At 49.4% G+C, this 25,620-nt stretch overlaps 1 protein-coding gene and 1 pseudogene across 3 annotated transcripts in view; one reads left to right on the plus strand and one right to left on the minus strand.

The window, feature by feature from the left end:
- The window catches only part of LOC147605300 (uncharacterized), a 65,123-nt gene that overhangs the window by 23,771 nt on the left and 15,732 nt on the right, over positions 1–25,620 (plus strand). For all 3 annotated transcript variants that reach the window (XM_086793935.1, XM_086793936.1, XM_086793937.1), the window contains 2 exons: positions 14,572–14,651; positions 14,768–15,033. In XM_086793935.1, the coding sequence (XP_086650061.1) occupies positions 14,572–14,651; positions 14,768–15,033 (346 nt within the window). The remainder of the gene's footprint in view (positions 1–14,571; positions 14,652–14,767; positions 15,034–25,620) is intronic.
- On the minus strand, positions 2,106–5,017 carry LOC147605302 (uncharacterized; annotated as a pseudogene).

A 25,620-nucleotide genomic window follows, 5' to 3' on the forward strand; every position in this document is an offset into this window, starting at 1 on the left:
AGCGTCGCACTTGACGCCTCAAAGATTCCAAATCAGAATGCATAGTGTCATGAGTACGTGCATCTCCATAGACATCATTGCCTGCAGCATCTCTTGCATCCTTTGTACCATGAAATTCACGGTCCTGTGTGTTCTCCACATTGTCAGAAATGTGGCTGTCCATGACACTCAAATCAGGTCACCACTTATGATTCCAAGCCTCAGATCGTTTTCCAATGAGGGGAAAAACTGAGCTCTGATACCAATGTAACGGGAGGCGGACGCGTGTATTGGAATCGTATAAATGTGAACAAGATTCTGAGCACTTAACACTTGAGCATTACAACCACAAAGCTGAAAATGACAGTACACCACATAAAGGGGCCGATGATAGGCTGACCCCCCCCCCTTTAGGTTATATTACCAAAAGAGTCTGCAAGTACAAGTTTACGGGTGCCTGGGGATTCACCACCAGCCTGCACCTGATTCTTCCAAATACATCATGAATGAATACATTTCAAACAAGAGAATCTGTAGGTACATCCGCCCTACACACAGGTACATCCGCCCTGCACAAGCCTCTTCACAGGTACGTCCGCCCTGCACAAGAGAGTCACAATCCTCACAGGTACTCCGCCCTGCACAAGATGTAAATGGATCTTTAGGCCCTGTTTCCACGCGAGAAACTGATCCAGAAACCTGTGTTCTCCGCGAGCAAGTGTTCCCAATGCTTGCCCTAAACACCTGTTACACCAGGAATCCTTGAGACACATCCATGCTCACATATTCCATTGCTGTCCGGCCTGTTTTATGCAATAACCAGTCCAAAACAGCAACTTTCCATCGCGAGAATTCCACCTGTAAAGGGTCCTACAGCCCTGTGGAGGTCCCTAGAGCTGTCCTGTACTGTCCAAGTTGGCTTTGGACACCTGTAACCAGCCCAAAACTCGCAATAACCAGAAATTACAGGTCTGAAATTTACCAACCAGCCCTTTAGAAGAGTGTGGGGATCGATATCCAAGCTTGTGTGAGTCCGGGAAGCAAGCAACCAGCCCTGTAGCAACTCCCAAAGCTTCAACCAGCTCTCCAATGTGTTGAGTTATGAATAAAACAGCCCAAATGACCTCTTGAAGGAGGCGCCTTTCTCCAGTGCCACCTATGGGGCTTGGTGGGTTCACATACAGGCTGACAAGTGTCCCCATAAGGTGTCCAGGTAGGTGTCCAGCCCATAGTGCTCCATTTGTCATGTTTGTATAAGTTTAGGTCCAACCAAATGGGAAATGGCCATAAGCTGTCCGGACTTCATTAATTTTGGTCCAACCAAATGCGAACGCAATATAAGTTGTCCGGCCACTTATTAATGAGTGTGGACCTGCAAACCAATAAACTTTAGTAGTAAATGAAATAAGCTGTAAATTGAGTGTGGACGCACTTACCACCTGCAAAACCCATAAGCCCATAGTTTTAGGCCCAAGCAGGAGTGCACACACGTGTCCACAAGGTGCCCGGGCGTCCCCGGTCCCTCGGACTTCACAAGCCAAAATAACAAGCATTGTCCAGGCAGCAAGACAATGTCACGCAAAGTAAAATAAAGTTATGGCATGCATCATTTATGCATTGTGCACATGTAAACTTGGAGAACCACCTATCATCATTCTTGTACTTGAAAATATTCCGCCTGCCATCATAACACACCATGTGTGCATGGCCGGAATCCACACGGGCACCGCCCGAAAGTCCACAAATGTCCTGCCACGTCCTTGGACTCATATGCATCCACTCATATGATCCATACACATGCCCAGGTATAATACATACATGCATCCGCATGTTTCTAGGCCTGACACGCATCCGCATGTCCCTAGAATATAGGGATTTGTGACACCCACCACAGATGGTGTATTTGCTTTATTAGAATGATGTGAATCTGAAAAGAAAATACAGAGAACTTGACCTTTCTTGGCTGAGAAATCTACGCCCTTGACCTGCAGTCCTTCAACCCTTTGCTTTAGCAACTCCTTGGCTTGTCTAGCCCTTGTTTGCCTTGGCTCTTGGTGAAATATGAGATGAGATTATGGGATTGTGGGCTCACCCTTTTATACTACTACAAGAGCAGTCGGCCAGTCATAGTTGTCACGGTACGAAAATACGATACCGTACGGGAATATTCGGTACGATATGAAATTTTGGGATACGGTACGATAAAATACGGTTTTTTAAATTAAAGAACACCTACAAACATAGACATTTTCAATTTGGAAGGGTAGAGTCTAGAGAAGTTGTTTCAAACCAAAATATCATTAAAAACAACTAAACAAGTTTGAAGTGACAAACAAAAGTACATAAAGTATAGAGGTGCGATGCGATCATGCGCGCTAGGCGCGAGTACAAAAAGAGAGGCTAGAGCCAAGGCCCAAGGAGAGACTAGACAAAGGCATCACTATCAGAGCTCTCGCTGAAATCATCCTCATGAGAAGAGGACACATCAGTGGCCTCGCCGAAGTCGCCATCGCTAAGAAGGTTGCCCTCATCATCGAACTCGGGCTCTCTAAGCTCATGTGAGAAGCCAAAGGGAGCATCCTCATCTGCAAGAGCGAGTGTGGAGCTACCTGATCCACGCCGCACATAGGTATGCACTATGTCCCTGGGAGCACCACGAACCGTGCATCCACGGCTTCCTACTTGCACTCCTCTGCCACTACCTCCACGCCCACGACGAGTGCGAGTAGGTCGTCGATCAAACGACTCGAGCTCTCGATAGATCTCTGCATAGATCCTCTCCTCCTCCTCATCCTGCACTTTGTTTACACTCTGAAGAGTGCCCCCTGTGAGCTTGAATGCATCCACATTCACCTACATTGTACAATGATCAAGTGACAAGCAATGTATTAGAATTTGGTTCCAAATTTCAATAAACATTGAAGTTTGAAATTTGAATGCTTATAACTTATAACTTATAAGTTGTAACTTATACCTGTCTTGCCGATTCCATCTTTTGCATTGCGCGCAACATGCGCAAGTTAGCGCGGCAATACACTAGCCGCTCTAACTGTTGCGTGCTCAAGCGATTACGTAACTTCGTGTGTACAAGTGAGTAGGAACTCCAGTTCCTCTCACATGCACCCGAAGAGCAATCCTGAGCTAGGATTCTCAAAGCCACCTTTTGGAGGCTTGAGAGCGCATACCCAAATGTCTCCCACCAAAAGAGGGGCTTCACAAGGGATTCCCTCTTCCAACAGGTAGTAGATGCAAACGCGGCTCCTCCCCTTTGGTCATTGTAGCTTATGAGCTCCTCAAGGAACTTCCCATGGCGATCCTCCGGCAATGCTTTGGGCAAGTAAGCATCTCGGGCTTCAAGTAGCTCCACGTTGGTGAAGAGGGCGGGTGATTTGTAAGCCGGATGTAATAAAGCGGCAAGACCATGGATAGGTCTTCGCATCCACTTCCACCTCTTCTCCACAATGGCCAACATACCATCGCGCTTCTCCTCGTCGATGCATGTCGGTCATCCGCAATACCCTATAGAAGGGCGTGACCGCAATGACAATAGTGCGGACCGACTGCCAAAACTCCTCCTTTAGGCAAAGCTGTTGCATGGCTTTGGCCTCCGCCGATTCTCGCTCATCCCACTCATTCCACATTGTGGAGACCACTGTTTGGCGAAGGGAGGATTTCACATCGTGGAGGCGCTCCAAGAGGAGCCACATGTAGGCGAAGCGTGTAGATGAAGACTTCTTCAATTCCAACTTGCTATGTTCGCGGAACATGGCAAGCACCTTCACCTTTGTGGTGAAGAAGGTAACAATAGAGATAGCTTCGGTCATTACTTCCTTCATCCACACTAACTTGCCCATATCCTCCATGAGCAAGTCAATGCAATGGGAGGCACAAGGCGTCCATACTATGGAGGGATAGTCCTTCTCGAGCAACTTCCCCATCCGACGGCAATTTGAAGCGTTGTCGGTGATGACTTGCACCACGTTCTTCGATCCAACCTACATGTCACAATGCACATGAATGGATGCAATGAGCGTATGCGGTATGAGACTTGAGTCACGACTCATGATATAGCCACATATGATCATATCACATATACTAAAGCCTAAACTTTAAAGACTTTAGTGCAATTTGAAAGTTGAAACTTACCTCCATGATGGCTTGCTTGATATGGCGATATATGAATGCACCCGATGTTTTCCTCCCCGCCTTTCCGGAATCCATGCCCCGCACAAAGTATGTGCCAAGAGGGCAAGAGACAAGTATATTGATGATGCCTCTCTTCTTCCGGTCACTCCATCCGTCGGAGAGGATGCTACACCCATACTTGGACCATGCCGCCCGCACCGGATTGAGAGATCTATCGATTCTTTCCCTCTCTTCCACAAGCCTCTTCGTGCGCATGTCATGATAGGAGACGCCGGTCCATCCTTCACATGGGCCCACATTTGCAATGGCTTTCACCATTGACTTCCATTGATCTACCTTGAGCACATGGAATGAGAGATTGCACTCAATAATGGTGCGTGCAGTCTCTAGCCGTTGCCGTTCTCGGAGATGTGATAGAGAAGAAGAGAACCCCCCGGTGGCTTGGGCTAGAGTGGCTTGCCTCATGGGAGACTCAAGCCTTTGTCTCTTTGAGGAGGCGGAGGCGGAGGCGGCACCGATGGAGGTGGCACCGATGGAGGCGGCGGGGGAGGATGTATCACAAGGCGGGGAAATGACCTCATCATCCGCCCTTGAGCTTCTACCACTATCATAGTGAGCACCCAATCCACCCTTGATCTTGTTGAAGATCTCATCGGATATAGCAAGGGGGACTTCCTTGCATGGTGCAACTTGCCCCCCCACCTTTCCAACATGTTGGAGAAGCCTAGTAACTCCACTTGTGTATTGTTTGCCACAATACTTACAAGTCCACCTATATGACTTGGACTTTCCATCGGCTTTCTCTACATGGATAGCATGCACATTGAAGGCTTCATTCTTCTCCCTTGTCATTGTAATAGAGAGAGAGAAGTTAGAAGATTCAAGAGATGGATAGGCTTGAGAGAGAGAGAGAGAGAGAGCCTAAAGGCTTGAGAGAGAGAGAGGCTTGAGAGAGGGCCTATGGGGGAGAGAGTGGCTTGAAAGTTGAGAGTTGAGAGAGAGAGAGAGAGAGAGAGAGAGGGGGGGGGGCTTGATGGTCACTTGAGCAAGACTCAAGAGAGGGGGGGGCTTGATGGTTACAACTCACTAGAGTAATGAGAGGCTAGAGCTTTGAGAGAGGCTTAGGGGGTGGGCATTTTATAAGGCCATGTAGCATGTCCAATGGGCACATGGGCCACAAAGCATGCCCAAAACGGCCAGCAAACGGCTACAAAACGGCTACAACAACGGACAGAAACGGCTAGAAAAATGCGCAGTCGGCGGCGGCGCAACGGCTGAAAATGGGCAGAATTCGCATATCGTACCGTACGATATCGTACCGGACATCGTACCGTACGAAATTGTACGATATCGCACCGTACGAATCGTACGTACGAATTGATTCGTACGCGTACGAGAAACAACCATGCGGCCAGTTTTAAACTAGGTTGGCCAGCAATAAATGTTCCCACGACTGAAATTCCAGCATTTAATGCTGAAAATAATCACATAAAATGCTGCGTTTTTTTCCTAACTAGCTGGGCATCATGCACCTGCTTCTGTATGGCTGGACAATGGTTTTGCAAACCTTGAGGGCTGGGCAGCCTGTATGGGCTGCCCCATACCTGCCCTACAGCCACACAAAGGCTGTATCTCCTGAAATCTGTCTTTTCCGCTGCGTATTTTGACATGGTATCAGAGCCCTAGCCTCTTGATAGATCTTGGGAGTTTTCTGAGCAAGAGGGGGATAGTTAAGTTGCTGATTGGTGGACTGTTTTGGACTGTTCGGGAAGAGAAGTTGCAAGAGGAAGGCGGGCTAAGGTGCTGGACAGCCACTTGCAGGTTGAGTTTTTTTTCCCACCCACCCACCCTTTTTCAGTAACATCCCCGCGATGCCAGATTTGTTAGAGATGGTTGAGAAGCACGTGAAGATCCCGACTCTCCCCACGTTCCCAATGGACCGTCAGTTGGACGGGAACAATTACGGCATCTGGAAGGTGATGATGGAGTCTGTGTTGGAGTCATATGACCTTGCTGATTTCATCGTTATCGGGGTTCCATGGCCGGAAGCAGAGGAAGGGGAGTTATTGTCGATGAAGAAGGACAGAGAGGCACAGCCACATATGTGGGATCGTGTCAACGCCAGGGTCCGTTCGTTTATCTTTCTCAACTGCACACCGCAGGTAATCAATCATGACGCTGGCCAGAGGTATATGGCAGCATTTGGCCTCTCTTTACAACAGGGTATCGCCCATGAAGAGAATCTCCTTGGAAGTACAGATGCGGGTTATGAGCCTTGCAAAGTCGTTGACGATGCGGGAGCATATTAACAAGCTGCAAGCTCTTCAGCAGGAAGTTCTTCAGGCTGGGAAGGAGATATCTTCAGAGGACATGGCGATAACGTTGCTGTCGCACTTGCCCTCTCAGTACTCAGTATTTTACTCGTCTTTGATTACCAGTGGCAGGCTCAGCACCATCACGTGGGAGGAGCTTGTGCCCAGGGTCTTGGACCAGGAGGAACGATTCACGAACCCTCCTCAGGGTGGAGGTTCGGAGGCCTTAACTGGCCAACGGTCGAAAGCCCGCAACACGGGCAAAGGGAAGGCTTCCTCGGAGAAGTCTTCTGAGAAGAAGTCCGACGCTGACCGCGAGAAACTAAAGGCAGAGAGGACGTGTAATGATTGTGGTGAGAAAGGCCACTATTGGAGGCAGTGTCCCAAGTGGAAGACCGAGAAGGGTGAAGATTCCTCAGTAGCAATCATGAAAACTCCGGCTTTTATGCACCTGGACGTGATGGACGCCGATGTTTCATTTTCTTTAGGCAGGGAGGAGATTGGAGGATTCCCCGCAACAACGGATACTCGGGAGTGGATTCTAGACAGTGGTGCTTCCAGGCACATGACTCCTTCCCGTTCAGATTTATAGGATCTCTGCAGGTATACTGGTCACATTCTTATTGGGGATACATCCACTATCCCAGTTCACAGTGAGGGCAGGTTGGAGTTAGTTCTCGATGGCAGAGGGGGGAAGCATTCCTCCCAGGTGTTGTATGTTCCGTCACTTGGTTTTCATCTGTTGTCAGTGCATCAGGTTTGCAAGACTGGCGTACGGCTGGTGTTTGATGATCATTTTGTTGCTCTATGGGACAAAGCAAAAGGCCAGGTGGTTTGGGAAGGCGGAGTGGAGAATGGAGTTTACAAGCTCTCAGCACTCTCTCTCCCAGGTCCTCAGGTTTGTGATGAGTGGCAGTCTGGTAATGGCCACTTAAGTGTGGATACGGTGCAGGTGCAGGCTTTTCGGGACCAGATGGTGGATAGCTTGCCAGTAGATGGCAACAGGTGGCAGGAGCTCTCTAGTACTGATGTTGGTAGTTCTTGTGTTCGTCAGTCAGAGGAAACTGAACAGGTCACTTATGCTCTGACGTCTCGTAGTATTCGGGACAAAGAACCTCCTGTAGATGAGGATGTTCTTTCCACAGGGACCTTTCGGAAAGCCAGGCAGGTGGCAGTTGATTACTTGCAAAAGGAGGTGCATACCCTAGGCTTTGTGGTTCCGAATTCAGAGGGGGTGGTTGACAGGTTACAGAAGGCCTTGCATGGTCTTCAGCAGGTTTCCAGGACTTGGTTTTTCACCGTAACAGGTGTTGATCCTTGTGAGCAGTGTGATGCCACTTTGACTCAGAAGCAGAATGGTTCATTGATCTTGTTGATAGACACCAAATTGGACGTGAGCTTCCTGATGAGGCTGTTGAGCTCATGGTTGCAGATGACTCTTTGGGAGGCACGATTGCGTATCCTGTGGTTTCTGCGGCATGCGAAGGATCTTGGACTCTTGTACACAGGAGGGGGATTGATTGATGGAGTCCAACTCCACGGTGGGAGTGACTCAGTTTGGGGAGGAGATCCGAACACGAGGAGATCTACTTCAGGCCCAGGAGCAGTTTTATGGCGCAGTAAGAGGCAGTCATCTTTTGCCTTGTCGACGATAGAGGCAGAGTACCGGGCTGCTGCTTGCGAGGTTGTGTGGTTGCGGAGGCTGCTAGGTGAGATTGGGTTTCCACAGAAGGAGCCCACAGTCATCCAGTGCGATAACCAGAGTTGTATAGCTATTGCTCGGAACCCGGTCTTCCATGCCTGGACCAAGCACATAGAGATACAGTATCACTTTGTACGTGAGAAGATCTTGGCTGGTGACATGTTGCTCCTTTATTGTGCGACGGAGGACAATGCGGCGGACCTCTTCACGAAATCTCTACCTTAGGCTATGCTCAGGCGGCACTCCAGCTCCCTTGGGTTGATTTCACAGCCAGGAGCTGAGAGGGGGTGTTAGAAGTCATCTCTTGTCTTTATCAGACACCAGGGCCTCTGTTTGTGGGTGTGCCCGCCCTGTATAGGTGTTTTATCATTTTTCCTCACTCGTATTTTTTTCCCATTTTTCCTTGGTGTGGGTGGATGCCACATGCTGGCAGGAGCCTCTGATGCTGGCCGACTGCACTCATGAGTTCCTGAAGACTGGCCGACTTGATCAGAGGAGGTCGTGGTGTTTTTTTGCTCGCCGACTGGCTTTGCCCAGTCGTGGAGGGCTGGTGGCACTTCATGTGCTGGCCGACTGCATCCATGGGGCCATATAAATAGGCCCCATGATCCCCACTTTTTACTCATTAAGTTTTTCTCGGGATCTTGTGTATAGAGAAGAGTTTACATGCCTATCTCTCTGTCTTTCTTGTGCTGTCTATTTTCTGCACTCTACTTGCTCTTGTGGTCTCAAGTTTGGTTATCATTTCCGTTGCGTATTTTGACACCCAGGTCCTGCACCTTCTGTACAGATATGTCTACGTGGCATCCAAGTGCGGGATGCACGTGACATCCCCTTCTGCTTAACTTGACGGAAGCTACATAGCCTCCAAATAATCCGTCAATAACGCCGGATAGTCTTCGAAAAACTCTTTGTCGAGCCATACCGCTTCATGGGTCCCTCGATTTTGAAACTTTGTGAGGAACTGTCTTAGTCTTCGGCCCGAGCCATGCTTAAAACGATGCAGAAGGATCTGTTCTGGAACCATAACTTCTGCTTCATCAACAATATCTGGTTCCGCTTCGTCTTTGATCTTTGAAGGGATAGGACCTGCATATGGCTTTAACCAACTGATGTGAAACACATCGTGCATAGTCCAACTCGGAGGTAGCTTTAACTGCGTAGACACCTTATTAATCTTTTTCTTGATGGGAAAAGGTCCGAAGCTCTTGAAAGACAACTTTGGGCATCGCTTGCCCACCTGTTTCAACCTTTGCTTCATCATCCGAAGATAAATCCAATCCCCTTCCGAAAACTTCATATCCCTTCGGTCTTTATTGGCCTGTCTCGAGTGTAGGCCTCTTGCGCTTTAGCCAATCTGTCTTTTACTGACTCTAAAATCTCTTGGTAAGACTCCGTCACTCTGTTCGCTTCAAGTACTGAACACGAGGTCCTGGTCAACAATGACTGGAAAGGTCTTCTAAATGTTGCCTCATATGGAGTCCTGCCAATAGCTGAAGAAAAAGAATCATTCAAAACAGCTTGAACTAAAGGCAAATATGATTCCCACTTGTCTGAAGAAAAAGAATCATTCAAAACAGCTTGAACTAAAGGCAAATATGATTCCCACTTACCTTGCTGATGGTGGACATAACACTTAAGCACATCAAAGGCCAACTGGTTGTATATCTTTGTCTGGCCGTCCGTCTGGTCTGTGGGTGGGATGCAATGGAAAAATTCAACTTAGTACCAAAGTTATCAAACAATGCCCTCCAAAAATGATTGGTAAACTTGGCATCTTGGTCTGACACTATGGTCCTAGGAATCCCGCCAATCGGGTACCAATGCCGAATGAACAACTGGGCAACATCCTCGGCAGTCACATTGGCCCTGCAAGGAATAAGCATAACAAATTTGCTAAATCTATCAACAATAGTTAAGCACTGTGTATTACGCTTACTTGGACTAGGAGGTAGATTCATGACAAAGTCCATGGAAATGTCTTGGAAAGGACCCTCAAGAATTGGCAAGGGTTGTAATAACCCTATCTTCTTTTCACGAGGAGCTTTCACCTTTTGACAAATATCACAGCGTTGTACATATGCATGGTTAGTTAGTACGAAAGGTACGATACGGTACGGTACGATAAAATACGGTACTAATTGGTACCTTAAAATTTTTTGAGGTACGGTACGATATTAGTACGTTTTTTTTTTAAAAATACTTCCTAAACTTAAAAATTGTAGACAAGAAGTTACAAAATAGTAGAACCATGAACATAATGTCATCATGCCATTAGAGTACAAAATTGCTACAAAAGGATAGGCCAAAAACTCATGGCATGGGCGACCGCCAACATGCGTACATACATGATACTACATACTACAATACATCATCGATGGGCTAGAAGGAGATAGATGCCCAATGCCTAGAGAGCTATAACATATCAAAAGTCTACATCATCACCAACATCTGCATGATCACTACTAGAGTGTCCATCAAGAGAGTTCTCTGAAGAGGACTCTTCGAAGGTGGACGAGACACTCTGGGGATCATTCTCGCTAAGTAGGTTGCCATCATCATCAAACAAGGGCTCTCTAGGCAGTGGGGTATCATCATGAGGGGGCAATGGAATATCATCATGAAGGCGGGGATTGGAGCTCGAGGATCCCCGCCTCACATATGTGAGGAGGCCACCCTTTGCCGATGTCGAAGGCGGAGGCCTATGAACTCGAACTGCTCGGCCCCGTCCATGCTGACTCCTGGTGCTGCGAGTATCTGCTGCCACAAGCTCACTATAGAGCTCCATGAAGATTGCCTCCTCCTCCTCATCAGGTTGTTGATTGACACTTGCAAAGTTTTCACTCGTCAAGGTGAAAGTGTCAACATTGACCTACACATTAAGGCACAAAAGTTAGAGTCTGTACAGTGTACACAAAACTTAAAAGTTATGAGTCATGACAAGTTAGAGTCTAGACTTGTCACTTACTTGCTTGGGACTACCCATACTAAGAATGCCCTGCATCATGCGCAAGTTAGTGCGGCAGTAGACCAACCGCTCCAACTGTCGTGTGCTCAGTCGATTGCGTATTCTCGTGTGTATGAGAGAATAGGAACTCCAGTTCCTCTCACATGCACCCAAAGAACAATCCTGGGCTAGGACCCTTAAGGCTATGGGTTGGAGATGCTCTAGTCCATACCCAAAATTGTCCCACCAAAAAAGGGGCTTCACAAGTGACTCCCTCCTCCAGCAAGTGGGAGACGAAAAGGAGGTTTGACCTCTCTGATCAACATAGCAGCCCAACTCCTCTAGAAAGGCATTGTGCTCATCAACTGGCACAGCTCGAAGCATATATGCATCCCGATCTTGTCGAAGCTCCCTATCGGTGCAAACTACTGGAGACTTGTAGGCTGGATGTACCAATGCTGCAAACCCGTGGATTGGTTTGTGCATCCACCTCCATCTCTTCTGTGCAATCTCCATGATTTGTGCTCGCTCCTCAGATGTAATGTCTGTGCAAGCCTCCAACTCCACAAGGGCAGCTCTAAAGAAGTGGACAAGAAGGCCCATGGTGGACCCCTCGCAATCTGTCATCCGCAAGAGCCTATAGAATGGAGTCATAGCAATGACAATTGCTCGGACTCTAGCCCAAAATCTCTCCTCTAGGCAAACGCGTTGCATGGCTTTGGCCTCTTCAGTGACGTGCTCATCCCAATCGTTCCACATGGTGGAAACAACTGTCTGGCGAAGGGCGGGCCTCACATCGTATAGACGCTCCAAAACCAGCCACATGTAGGCAAAGCGGGTGGCCGATGGCTTCTTCAAGTCAAGCTTGCTATGCTCACGAAACATAGCAAGCACCTTCACCTTTAGCATGAAGAAGTTGACAATAGATGTAGCTTGTTGCACAATCCTCTTCACCCAGCCGAGCTTCGCCACATCCTCCATGAGTAAGTCAATGCAATGACTCGCACATGGAGTCCACACAATGGTGGGGAATTCCTCCTCAAGCAAGCGGCCCATGCGTCGACAATTTGATGCATTGTCGGTGATGACTTGCACCACGTTTTGAGCCCCAACCTACATGGTAGATAAATCATATGAGTTGAGGGCTTTGCACAAATGACAAAATCAGCCACACTTAAGTAAAATAATGCTTACCTCTATGATCGCTTGCCTAATATGGCGGTAGATGAAACTCCCGGTTGTCTTTCTCCCCCTTCTCCCGGTGTCAACCGCACGCAAGAAGTATGTGCCAAGCGGGCAAGACACAAGGATGTTGATAATGCCACGCTTCCTTTGATCACTCCATCCATCTGTGAGAATAGAACATCCATACTTCGTCCATGCGGCTCGAATCGGGTCAAGGGCTCGATCAATTCTCTCCTTCTCTTCATCAATCTTCCTTGTGCGCATAGCCGTGTAAGAGACCCCCGTCCACCCCTTACATGGGCCCACATTTGCAATCGCCGTCACCATCTTCTTCCATTGCTCCTTTTGGAGTACATTGAAGGCAAGATTGCATTCAATAATGGTGCGAGCAATCTCTATCTCCGCAAGGCGTTGCCGCTCCTTAAGGAATGCAACCGAACCTCTCACACTACCCGTGACTTGGTGGAGAGAGGGTTGCACCCCTTCACGCTCCACCACCCTTTGCCTTTTGCCCGGTGCGGAGGCGGACCGTGCATCCGTGGAAGTGGCAGTGGAGGATACACCAATGAAAGAGCCGGTGGCCGCTTCATCATGTGCCGATGGTGGTGCCGGTGGTGGTGCCGGTGCGCGTGTTGATGATGCTCCTCTACTTGAATTTGAGCCGCGGCTCATCTTCCACGAAATGTCATCGGCAATGCTTTGCGGAATCTCCTTGCATGGGGCAACTTGTCCCCCAATCTTCGAAAGGTGTTGGAGAAGCCTTGTTGTTCCACTAGTGTATGACTTGCCGCAATATCGGCATGTCCAATGATGGGAGTTGGACTTCTTGGTGTCCTTCTCCACATTGAGGCAATGCAAATCAAAAGCCTCATGCTTCTCCCGAGGCATGATGGATAAGAGAAGGACTGAAGTGGAGTAGAGGAGAGAGCGTAGAGAAGATGAAGTATGGGAAGAGCTTGGAGGAAGAGAACTTGGAGTAGAGGCTCAAGTGGGTTGGAAGGAGCTTGGAGGAGGGTGGAGGAGGGTGGAGGAGAGGCTTGGAGTAGGGCTTGGTGCTTGAAGCTTGCTTGGAGTAGATGGAGGAGAGGCTTGGTCCTTGAGGCTTTTATAGAAGGACTCAAGAGAGATGAAGGCAAACAACCAAAAAAAACGGGCAGAAAACGGCTAGAAAAACGGGCAGAAAACGGGCAGAAAACGGCTACTTCCAACGGACAGAAACGGCTACTTCCAACGGGCAGAAACAGGCGATTTTCGTACCTAATCGTACGGATACGTACGGTACCGTACGGTACGATTCGTACGTACGAATCTGTCCGTACGACGTACGGAACTAAGCCTGTACATATGTAAACACATCACGCCTCATCTTTGGCCAATAGTATTGCCGTTCTAATTTCTCCAGAGTCGAATTCATGCCCCTATGACCACCTGTAATGGCGTCATGGGCATCATGGAGAAGAGCTGTCCTGAACGACTTCATGACACACAGTCGGCCTTTGTAGAAAAGCCAACCATCGCATATCAGAAAATGGCATGGTCCTGTGGCATCCAATGCCTGTTCCCACTGTTACCGAATTCCTCGGAATCCGCGTACGTTTGCTTCATGTCATCGAGTCCTATACCAACAAGATCAAGTCTAGTGGTCTGAATCGTAGTCACCCGTCCCTTCCTGGTCAAAGCATCAGCCATTCACTGGATTGGCCTTTCGTGGAAGGTACTGAATCATACCACCGAACTGGGAGTGTATTCCACCATAGTGTACCACAATAATTGAAACAAAGACTATATGATCGTCTTGTGAGTGAACATAGCAATGGCAGGTTTAAGGAGAGAAAGAGCTGGTTGCATGGATGTTGCTTGACTTGTGGTTCAGGCATCGAACCTTGATCTCATTGCTTTCTCAGGTGGAATCTTATAGTGATGTATATGCTTTTCTTGTCCATTCTACCATGGTGTACCACAATAATAAAGAGAGAGATTCAGTATGATTGATTATGTTATGGTCTTGTGAGGTCAACTGCAGTTAAATTGCACATAGCAACGACAGGTTTAAGGAGGGAAAGAGCATGTTGCATAAATGTGGCTGACTTGTTTTTTATTCATTGTACCTTGATCTCATTGCTTTCTCAGGTGGAACCTTATTTTGATGTGTATGTTCCCTTGTCATGCTGTGGAAGGCATTCTGAGTGGTTGTTTATTTGTTCTTGGTTAAGGATTTTATGTGCGTACATTCTTTTGTGTCCGTAGTTTTTAGCTTTGTGAATGTTTCTGGGCTTGTTATGCATTGATGTGTTCTCTAGGCAACGTCACGAGGCCAATTGGAAGCAGAGAGTTTACGAGGACGACGAGGATGAAGATATAATGTCAGCAAGTATCCATAGTAAGGGGATTTGTTTGGTTGGTGTCATGTTGATGAGACCTTTGCCTGGAGTTATGTGAATTGTGGATTACACGAGTAATTAGTTCTTATTATTTTGATTCTTAATTTTTATGCAGATGTTCAAAATCCTAGACAGGATTTGAGACACAAATTAGATCAGAAGAACTCCCTTAGGAGTAGGCAGTTCTCAAACGGCTCATCCAATGTGGGGAATGATTTGCGCGAAAGGATTTCTGGGCCCCCTCATCCCCCTCAAGCCCAAAGGGTTGTTGTGCGAAGGCACCCTTCCTTGCCTTTGAAGGGCATGCCTGTAATAGGAGCTTTGCCTCCACCAACTGTCGTTGCATCCCGAGTCAAAACAGTGCAGAAAGTTTCTATGGCAGTAAGTTTGCGTGAAGTTTCTTGGTTTCTGATTATTTTCCTGATTTGAAAGTATTCAAACTGCATTTGGCGCTGAAGTCACTGAAAGTTGTCTTGATAAGATTTATGATTTAAAAATTAAAACTTTTTTGGGTGCTCTCTGAACATGCAAATTCTTTTTTGGGTTTTGAAGGTGGTGGCCATGGTCTTGGGTTGTTGGTTTTCCTATGTGTCCTGTAGTAATATGTTTTGTAGTATGTCTATCTGAGGGAGCAATGAAGCTGTGGCTGTTTCAAATGTAGAGTACACACCTGCCCTCGAACAAATTTGGAGAATGGTCATGGACCACATTTACACATATTTAATCTTGAACATCTCCAAAGAACAGCCACATATGTCTCAAGTTTGGCATTTGCAAATAAATAAGATGATTGAGTGGAAAGTGGAATCCCTCTTCTCACTTTTTAAATAACAGTCTAGTCATAAATAGCCAATAACAAATGTTGGCTCGCTGAAGCTCCCGCCCCTCCCTGGTCGCGCTACCTGCACACCTGCGCCCCCCGCCTACCTGCCTGCTCGTCCCCTCGCGCCTCCCCTTGCCCCCCCCGCCTGCCTTTGCTACTGCGCCCCCCTCCCTCGCTGCACTGCCCGCTGCCCCTCCTATTGCCCCCCCGCCTGCCTTCGCTTCTGCGCCCCCCTCCCTCGCTGCACTGCCCGCCGCCCCTCCTCGCCTTCGCCCCCCCCCCCCCCCTCTTTCGCGCCCACCTCCCCTCTGCAGCGCCCCGACCCCCCCCCCCCCCCTCCGCCAGCTCTTTCTCCCCCCCACCCCTAGGGCTACTCCTTCGCCGCTTCATCCCCCCTCCCTTTTCTTGCTGACTTCCGCCCCCAGGGGGGTTTTTCCTTTTTCTCCGGCCTTCGTCTTCCGCCTCTCTGTGTGCAGCTCGGTTCTTGCAGGATCTCCGCTTTCGCCTCGCTTTCGCCATAGCTTCAGACTCTGATGGAGGCTCCTCCTGCCCCGCCTCAGAGGGACTCCCTTGCAGCCCCCTCGCCCGCCCCTGAGGACACTCCCATCAGGCTTTCTCTTTCGCCAGAAGAGGAAGCGAGCCTCACCGCAGAGGTGGAACGCCTCCAGGCTCATTCCACCATCTGCCGTATAGTCGGCACTCGCCCCAGCAGAGGGGAGATCCGGGATCTTCTCCAGGCCCGCCTTCTTGCAGATGTGGGCAAGATCCTGGACGTACAGCTACTGGGCCGTGGACATTACCAGATCGAGTTCGAGACCGCCCAGAGCGTGGCCAAGGTCCTTGCCATGAGTCCCCTTGACATCAGGGGTGCTCGGGCTTTCTTCAGACCTTGGCAGCATGGCTTTGACCCAGCAGCGGTTGAGCAGAGAGAGCGCCTTTTCCATGTTACAGTTTGCTTCCCTGGACTCCGCCGGGAGTATCTTCCGCTCCTCTCTAGGCTAGGAGCATTGGTGGGCTCGGTACTAGAGACTGGCCCCACAGCAGCTTCAGTGGTGGTCAGAGCAGCTGGGCTACCTTCGGTCAGAGTTTTGGTGTCTGACATCTCCTCCCTTCCTAAGGTCATTCAGCTACCTAGGATAGGGGGGGGATGGATTGATCAGAGAGTGGAGTTCTCGGGGCTCCCGAACCAGTGCTTCATTTGCAGGCAGGTCGGTCATCTGGCCAAGGCCTGCCCTCGTAGGAGACCCCGACCCTCACCACAGCAGCAGGCCCCTGATGGCCCGCCCACAGATGCGGCTTGGCAGGCTGCCTCCGGGACACCTGCTCAGGCCACAGAGACCTCGGAGTGGCAGCCTGGACAGGGGCGCCGTCGAGGGAGACAGCCACAGCAGCACGCCCAGAGACCGCTGCAGCAGCAGCCACAGTCTCAGCCTCACTGGGTTCCCGTGAGGAACAGCTTTGCTCCCCTCCAGGAGGAGACCCCTGCGGCGACGACTGAGGACCAGGAGATGCCAGCATCCCCTCCTTCACCCCCCCACCCCCGTCCCCTCCCACCGCCTCGCTTCCACCTTCGCCTTCTCCCGTCCCCGCTCCGGTTTCGGCAGCGGCTCCCTCTCCACCCCCCTCGCCCCCCCCTCCTCCCCCCCCGCCCGCCTCACCTTCCCGGGAGGCCTTGGCAGTCCCCTGGCGTTCACCTGCAGTCCGGAGGGCGCTGAGCACCGACCTCGCTCGAGCACCACAGAGGAGACCTACCATGCCGATTCGGGCTTCACGGATATCATCTATCCGCAGTCGGCTGAGTCGCTCGGCATTAGACAGCGCTCGGAGGCTTTTGATTATGCCTTCACACGGCTTTTTGGAGCAGAGGGCCCCCATGAGCCAGCACCCATCCGAGTTTATGTAGTGATACCTCCGGCCCGCGGGGAGGAGGCACTTGATTCAGCGGTGGCCTTCTCGTTCCCTCTATGTGGCCCTTGCGATCGGGAGTGGACTCTAGAGCTCGCTCTTAGCACTTTGAAGACTCAGGCAGTTGAGTTTTCTCATCATGTGAGCAAACTGGATGTGATAGATGTGATAGGCCGACTATGGGAGTTGGCTCATTTTTTCTTGGATCCCGGGAGTGTGGATGCCTCAGGGATTCGTCATTTGGTCGTTCACCTAGTGGCAGACTTAGCACGCGACCCTGGATATGTATGTATACACGAGGTTGCTGTGTGGGAGAAGGAAGAAATTAGGGTTAGGTTAATTCATGTGTGGGAGACATACACAGAGAAGAACAAGGGAGAGAGAGAGAGAAAGTTGTGGGGATAAGTCAACTCATCAATAGCATGAGTGTGTGACTCCCCTATCACACATGTATATTGCACTAGTACACATAGTGCACTTAGTACATTAAAAGTACTAAGTGTACTATGTACTATAACTTATGGGCTTGTACACACTATAAGAGTGGGCATAATGCCTTTACCCCAACAACCTCCCACTTAAAGGCAAAGTGCCCTTAAATGAAGGAAAAGAAAAATCAGCATGTACATGATAATATACAAGGCCATATCAAGGCTGAAACTGGCCTCATCCAATGCCCATCAAGTGTCTGCAATGAGCAAACTGCTCCGGAGGCAAACTCTTTGTCAACAGATCAGCCGGGTTGTCATCCGTATGAATCTTAACAAGCTGAATTTGCTTGTTCTCTGTCACCTCTCTGATGAAGTGATACTTCACATCCACATGCTTCGTCTTTGCATGAAAGACAGGGTTCTTTGCCAACTGGATGGCACTCTGACTGTCACAATGCAACAATGGAATATCCCCTGTATATCCCAAATCAACCACTAACCGAGATAGCCATAATGCCTCCTTGCAAGCCTCTGTGGCTACAATATACTCGGCCTCTGTAGTAGATAAGGCTGTGCACTTCTGCATCCTGGATATCCATGACACAGCACCTCCTGTGAATGTAAACACATAACCGGTAGTAGACTTCCGGTTATCTGGATGACCGGCATAATCCGAATCCGTGTAACCATGCACTAATGCATCCTGTTTGCCAAAGCAAATGCACATATCCTGTGTGCCCTTCAGGTATCTCATGACACCTTTCACTGCTTCCCAATGCTTCTTGCCAGGGTTGGCCATGTATCTAGAAACCACTCCCACTGCAAATGCAATGTCCGGCCTAGTAGCAACCATGGCATACATGAGACTGCCACAAGCTGAAGCATACGGAACCTTGGCCATATAGCTGAAAAGAAAAATCAGCATGTACATGATAATATACAAGGCCATATCAAGGCTGAAACTGGCCTCATCCAATGCCCATCAAGTGTCTGCAATGAGCAAACCGCTCCGGAGGCAAACTCTTTGTCAACAGATCAGCCGGGTTGTCATCCGTATGAATCTTAACAAGCTGAATTTGCTTGTTCTCTATCACCTCTCTGATGAAGTGATACTTCACATCCACATGCTTCGTCTTTGCATGAAAGACAGGGTTCTTTGCCAACTGGATGGCACTCTGACTGTCACAATGCAACAATGGAATATCCCCTGTATAACCCAAATCAACCACTAACCGAGATAGCCATAATGCCTCCTTGCAAGCCTCTGTGGCTGCAATATACTCGGCCTCTGTAGTAGATAAGGCTGTGCACTTCTGCATCCTGGATATCCATGACATAGCACCTCCTGTGAATGTAAACACATAACCGGTAGTAGACTTCCGGTTATCTGGATGATCGGCATAATCCGAATCCGTGTAACCATGCACTAATGCATCCTGTTTGCCAAAGCAAATGCACATATCCTGTGTGCCCTTCAGGTATCTCATGACACCTTTCACTGCTTCCCAATGCTTCTTGCCAGGGTTGGCCATGTATCTAGAAACCACTCCCACTGCAAATGCAATGTCCGGCCTAGTAGCAACCATGGCATACATGAGACTGCCACAAGCTGAAGCATACGGAACCTTGGCCATATCAGCCCTGTCTCTATCCGACTGTGGGCTGTCCATAGCACTGAGTTTCACATATGGAGGCAAAGGAGTACTAGTCTTCTTCCCCCCGTCCATATTGAACCTCTGCAAGACTTTGCCAATGTATTCCTTCTGAGACAAATACAACACATGCTGATTTCTGTCCCGAAGTATCCGCATACCCAAAATGTGATTTGCATCACCCAAATCCTTCATATCAAAGGTTTCATGCAGCCTATTCTTCAAGGCATCCATCTCTTTACGAGATTTCCCTGCAATCAACATATCATCAACATACAAGATGAGGATCAATAGACTGCCATCCAAAGCTTTTTTTGGTGTATAAGCAGTGATCTATGTCACTTCTCCTGAATTTCTGGGATTTCATGAATGTATCAAATTTATGATACCATTCCCTTGGTGCCTGTTTGAGCCCATAAAGACTCTTTTTCAGCTTGCATACAAGCTTCTCCTTTCCACTTACTGCATAACCCTCTGGCTGCTGCATATATATCTCCTCATGGAGATCACCGTGAAGAAAAGCAGTCTTCACATCCATCTGAATCAAGTCCAGATCATCATGTGCAACCAAAGCTAACACAGCTCTAAGTGTGGTCATTTTGACCACTGGAGAGAAGATCTCCTCAAAGTCCACACCATATTCTTGCTTGAAGCCCTTAGCCACTAACCTGGCTTTGTATCTTGGCTTTGCATTTGGTGCAACTTTGAGCCTGTATACCCACTTGCATGGCAAAACCTTCTTGCCTGCAGGCAAATGCACCAACTTCCAAGTTCCATTTTTATGCAGAGAATCCATCTCTGACTTCATGGCACGCTCCCAAAGAGCCTTGTCTGCCCTCTGTAAAGCCTCCTTATAACATGAGGGCTCCCCACAGTCAGTGAGCATCAAGTAGTCAACCCCTGGAACAAACCTGTCAAGGGCCCTGGAGGGTCTTGTGGACCTCCGTACCCAATGATCATCATTTGCAGGTTGCTGTCCAGCCTGCATATCACCTATTGGTGGCTCCTGTTCCATGCCACAAGGTTGAAAAATCATGCCCGGTATCTCCTCTAATTGTGGTATATCCATAGGGATATCTTCTGCCATCTCTGGCTGTCCATTTGGACCATTTTCAGCACCATTTAAGGGCTGGTTTTCCTGCTGTAATGGCTGATTTACAGCCCTTGGTTGTTGTCCATGATGTCCATCATCATCAAAGATGACTCTGCTAGGCTCCTGTTGCCTTGCAGGCTCCTTATACATGCATGTTTCATCAAAAATGACATCATTGCTACGTATAATCTTTTTATTCACGGGATCCCAAAGTCTATACCCCATTTCACCTCTGTCACCATATCCTAGGAATATGCATTTGTGAGACTTAGGATCAAGTTTGGTGCGCATTTCCCTGCGTATGTGCACGTACGCAACGCAACCAAACACTCTCAAGTGCTTGTATGACGGAGGCTTCCCTGTCCATACTTCTTCTTACTTCTTCTGGCACTTTCCCACCAAGCCTCGTGTTAGGTGACCTGTTTATAAGGTGAACAGCAGCTGAAATTGAACCTTTTCCTCACTCAAATCAGTGTACAGTCATGCCAAAACTTGCACAAAGCTGTGCCAAATCTGTATCAGCAGGTACAATAGCAATAAATGCTCTCCTGGCTGTCCAAATGAGTGAAAATCAGACTTTTACAGTCTCGTACACTGCATACAACAGTCCCGAACAGAAATTGGGCAAAGGCCCTTGACTGCAAGCTGATTTTTGAGGATTCAAGGCATAAAAGTCTTGCCTGCTGCTTTGCCAAGCTCAACAAGCATAAAATCTTGAAAAGCCCCTTGATTTAAGATCAATTGCTGATCATACATGGTACATTGACGCACATGAAGGCATCTAGAGTGTTCACGATGCTTCCCCCTGGCCACATATACATCCAGTACATAAAAGCCCCTTGATTTACAGGCACATTGAGTGCTTGTAAGGCATCAACACATTATCCACAGCATCAAATGCGATTGCCTGCATGCAAATCGATCCAATCGGCACAAAAGCCCCTTGATTTGCACTACAATTTGCTGCAATTTTGCCCAAATGTGCGATTTCTCACATCATACAGCATGTATGAGTGCTTAATTGCACAATTACATCAAAAGCCCCAAATTTCGACATCCAATTTCCTGCAAATTGATCCTGATTGTGACCAATGTCACCCAATTTTACCAATTTTGCTCAAAAATTGAGCAATTGGGCACCTGTACTGCAGGCTGAATTTTGTTGTTGCAGAAAAGGGGGTGATGATGCTGCTGCTGTTCTGTGCAGGTGGGGGGGGGGGGGGGGGGGGGCACTTCTTGCTGATGTGCCTGCAGTGCTGAAGTTGTACGGATGGCTGCATCTACCACCAGCTCATCCTCTGATTGGCTGTTGGCTACCTATAGCCCACGTAGGGGTGTCTCTGATTGCCTTCGCTTCGCCTGCGTGTCTCTGATTGACTGTTGGCTACCTATAGCCCACGTAGGCGTGTCGAGCTTGCCTTCGCTCCATGTCACCCAACTTGAGCGCCGCCCGCCTAATAGCCAGCCGACGACCAACAAAACCTTCGCCGCCTCCACCTAGTAGCGCTACACGTCGCCACGCTGCCTTCGCCTAGCGCTGGCGCTACACGCGACTTGGGCTGGCCTGTTATATTGACGCCCGCTTGCTTCTTCGCTCCACGCTCACCGCACCATGGTATGTCGACTTCGCCTGCACTTCGCTGCCTTATGGTAGGTTCTCGCCTTCGTGTAGTAGCAGCGCTACAGCATCTGCACAAGCAAATTGGGCGCCCACTACCTCATTCTGCCTCAGCAGTAAGTGCTGTCTCCGTTTCTCACAAGATCGGCCTCACTCACTCACTCCACGCCTTACAGAAATCTGATACAGAAAAGGGGAGGGAGGCGCTTCTTGCTCTGATACCAGTTGTGTGGGAGAAGGAAGAAATTAGGGTTAGGTTAATTCATGTGTGGGAGACATACACAGAGAAGAACAAGGGAGAGAGAGAGAGAAAGTTGTGGGGATAAGTCAACTCATCAATAGTATGAGTGTGTGACTCCCCTATCACACATGTATATTGCACTAGTACACATAGTGCACTTAGTACATTAAAAGTACTAAGTGTACTATGTACTATAACTTATGGGCTTGTACACACTATAAGGGTGGGCATAATGCCTTTACCCCAACAGTTGCTCTGTCAGAGCGGGAGCCAGTCGCCATGGGCCACAGCGACTGGTGCTTGATCCGTGATTCTTGCAGTACACCGGTGGGCAGATTCGCAGCCGCTCGGATGGGGACTACTCTCCATCCAAGCCGCTTGCGAAGGCCCGCCGTACAGTTGAGACAGCATCCACCTCAACAGGTCATCCATGAGGATCATCTCATGGAATGTACAGGGCCTTGGCGGAGCACATTTTATACGCTATCGTGGTTGCTTGAGGCAGAGCTTCAGAGATGCCTGGTTGGTGGCAGCATTGATATTTTGATGATGCAGGAGCACCACTTGGGTGAGAGCAGGATCCGGAGATATGGTTCGGTGATGCCTGGTAGATGGGACACCTTTTGGTCTGCAGGGTTTGGTCCTTTGGGTGGACAGGGAGGAGTATGCATGGTCATTGCAGATGTATGGCGGCAGGCCATTGTGGATCGAGGGATCATTGTGCTTGGTAGAGCACAGTATGTCATTCTGAGGATGCATGATGAGCTATTGGGCGTGCTCAACGTCTATACGCCCAATCATGCTAGTGCCAGAGCAGAGTTCTGGACCCAGGTTACGGATGCATTGCCAGAGGTTGCACATTGGTGTGTCGGGGGAGACTCCAACATGCTTGAGGACCCGGCCGATAGGGTGGGAGGCAGTCATGTTACAGTGCACGGCACGGAGCTTGCAGCTTGGGACCGGTTTTGCATGTCACTGAGGATCACTGATGCATGGCAGCATGGGGCCTTCTCCCGCTCTGAGGACAGTCTTAGTTTCTCTCGGTCGGATCGCCGGCAGGGAGGGACTAATCTATCACGGATTGATCGCTTTTATGTGGGCGACTGGTTAGGGGAGCGAGGGGGCTCCGTTGGCATTCTCGCTAGCACCTCATTTTCAGATCATTCGCCAGTTATCTTGACATTGGAGGAGAGGACACGGGAGCCCAGCTTGCAGTTGAGGATCCTAGAGAGGGTACTTACAGATCCTAGTCTCGCTGAGGACATTGAGAGGATCTGGCATGATAGTCAGTGCTCTGACCAGGATGCAGCATGCCAGTGTGCCCAGGGACTCATCGAGCTTAGCTCTTTTTTGCACGCTGCAGCTTTGACACGGTTAGGAGAGATTCGCGAGCGGGAGCATCGGCTGAGACGCAGCCTTGCTTCGCTACAGCGCCTTCAGGAGCAGCAGCCTGCATGTGAGTGGGTGGCGTCACAGCTGAGCCAGGCACGCCAGGAGGTTAGAGAGGCAGAGGAGCAGAGACATGAGTTTTACTATCGTCGTCAGGCCTCTCAGTGGACGCAGCTTGGTGATAGAGTGACTGGGGAGTTTTTTGAGATCACTGGACTCCGCCATGCTCGAGCAGGAGTCTGTCAGCTTGGTAGATCGGATGGATCGGTAGCTACTGAGCCCAGGGAGATCAAAGCCATTGCCACTGCATTCTATAGAGACCTGCTTTCAGCGGAGCCAGCCACTGGGGATCGAGATGCTTGCAGACAGACTGTGTGGGCCCATGTGCAGAGGAGGGTCACAGATCGTATGCGTACAGTTCTTGGTGCGTCTCTTTCAGAGATTGAGCTTGCCGAGGCCTTGAGGGTCCTGCCGCGACATAGTTGCCCAGGGGAGGATGGACTGACGCCGGCCTTTTTTATGCGCTATTGGGACCTTTTGGGGCCAGGTCTCCGCAGGGGTTTTCAGTATGTTTTGGACACTGGGGTGATGCCACAGAGCTTTTCAGAGGGCTTGATCTTTCTTATCCCCAAGGGGGAGGGAGTATCAGATGATATTCGGCATTGGAGGCCTATTACGATCCTCAATACTGTCTACAAGGTCTTAGCAAAGGCCTTGAGTTTGAGGATCCAGCCCTTCCTGGGGGAGTTGATTCATGCTACCCAGACAGGATTCGTCAAGGAGCGCAGTATCCTTGACAACATCTTTACTTTCTGGGAGGCGACGGCCCGAGCTAGATTTCTTGGTGAGGACTTGGTCGTGATGCCTTCTCGATTTTGAGAAGGCATACGATAGAGTTGATTGGGGTTTCTTAGAGGGCACTATGCTTCGCCTGGGCTTTGAGCCAGGATGGATCAGAGGGGTGGCGGCTCTGTATTCCACAGCTCGTAGCCAGGTGTTGATTGCAGGAGGACGGGGGCCGAGTTTTGAGCTGACCAGATCAGTCCGTCAGGAGTGTCCCCTCGCCCCTTTTCTTTTTCTCTTCTTTGCGGAGGCTATGAGCATGTATTTGACGGCAGAGGAGGTTGGTTTGAGAGGACTCCAGCTCCCAGTCCGAGGGGAGGACCTGCTCGATGCTGAGTTTGTGGACGACACGGGCTTATTTTTGCATGGCCAAGAGGCTAATCTTCTTCGGGCAGAGCAGTCGCTCCAGGTTTTTAGTGCAGCTTCGGGAGCATTGATCAATTGGCGCAAGACAGTGGCCTTTTGGATCAGTAGTGCTCCCACTCCGGCATGGAGCCCGGGCCCCGGTTCTAGATGGATTCCTCCTGGCACAGCAGTGCGGTATTTGGGATGCCAGATTGGACTAGATTTGTCACCTGAGCAGCAGATTGCCCCACTTCTTCTGAGCAATCGGAAGAAGCTTTTGTACTGGAGTACAGCTCCACTATCCTTGCCTGGGAGGGTGGTGGTGGCAAATCAGGTGCTGTTAGCGACACATTATGTCTTGCTGGATCTTCTCGAGCTCTTGCATCAGCCAGGTACAGAGGCTGATCAGGAACTTTCTTTGGTTTGGGCGGGACGGTCAGCCAGCCCGGGCAAAGGTTGCATGGGCAGTTATTACACTTCCGCTGGCTCAGGGAGGCTTGGGCATTATAGATCCAGTTGATCAGAGTAGAGCCTTATTGGGGAAGCTTATTGTTCGGGGGCTGCTTCCAGGCTGAGCCTTGGAAAGAGCTTCTCTTGCAGCGTCTGCAAGCTCGGGCTCCCCCAGCAG

The sequence above is a fragment of the Cibotium barometz genome, chromosome 60 (genome assembly GCF_041138505.1).
Source record: "Cibotium barometz isolate CiBa-2024 chromosome 60, ASM4113850v1, whole genome shotgun sequence".
NCBI classification, from domain to species: Eukaryota; Viridiplantae; Streptophyta; class Polypodiopsida; order Cyatheales; family Cibotiaceae; genus Cibotium; species Cibotium barometz.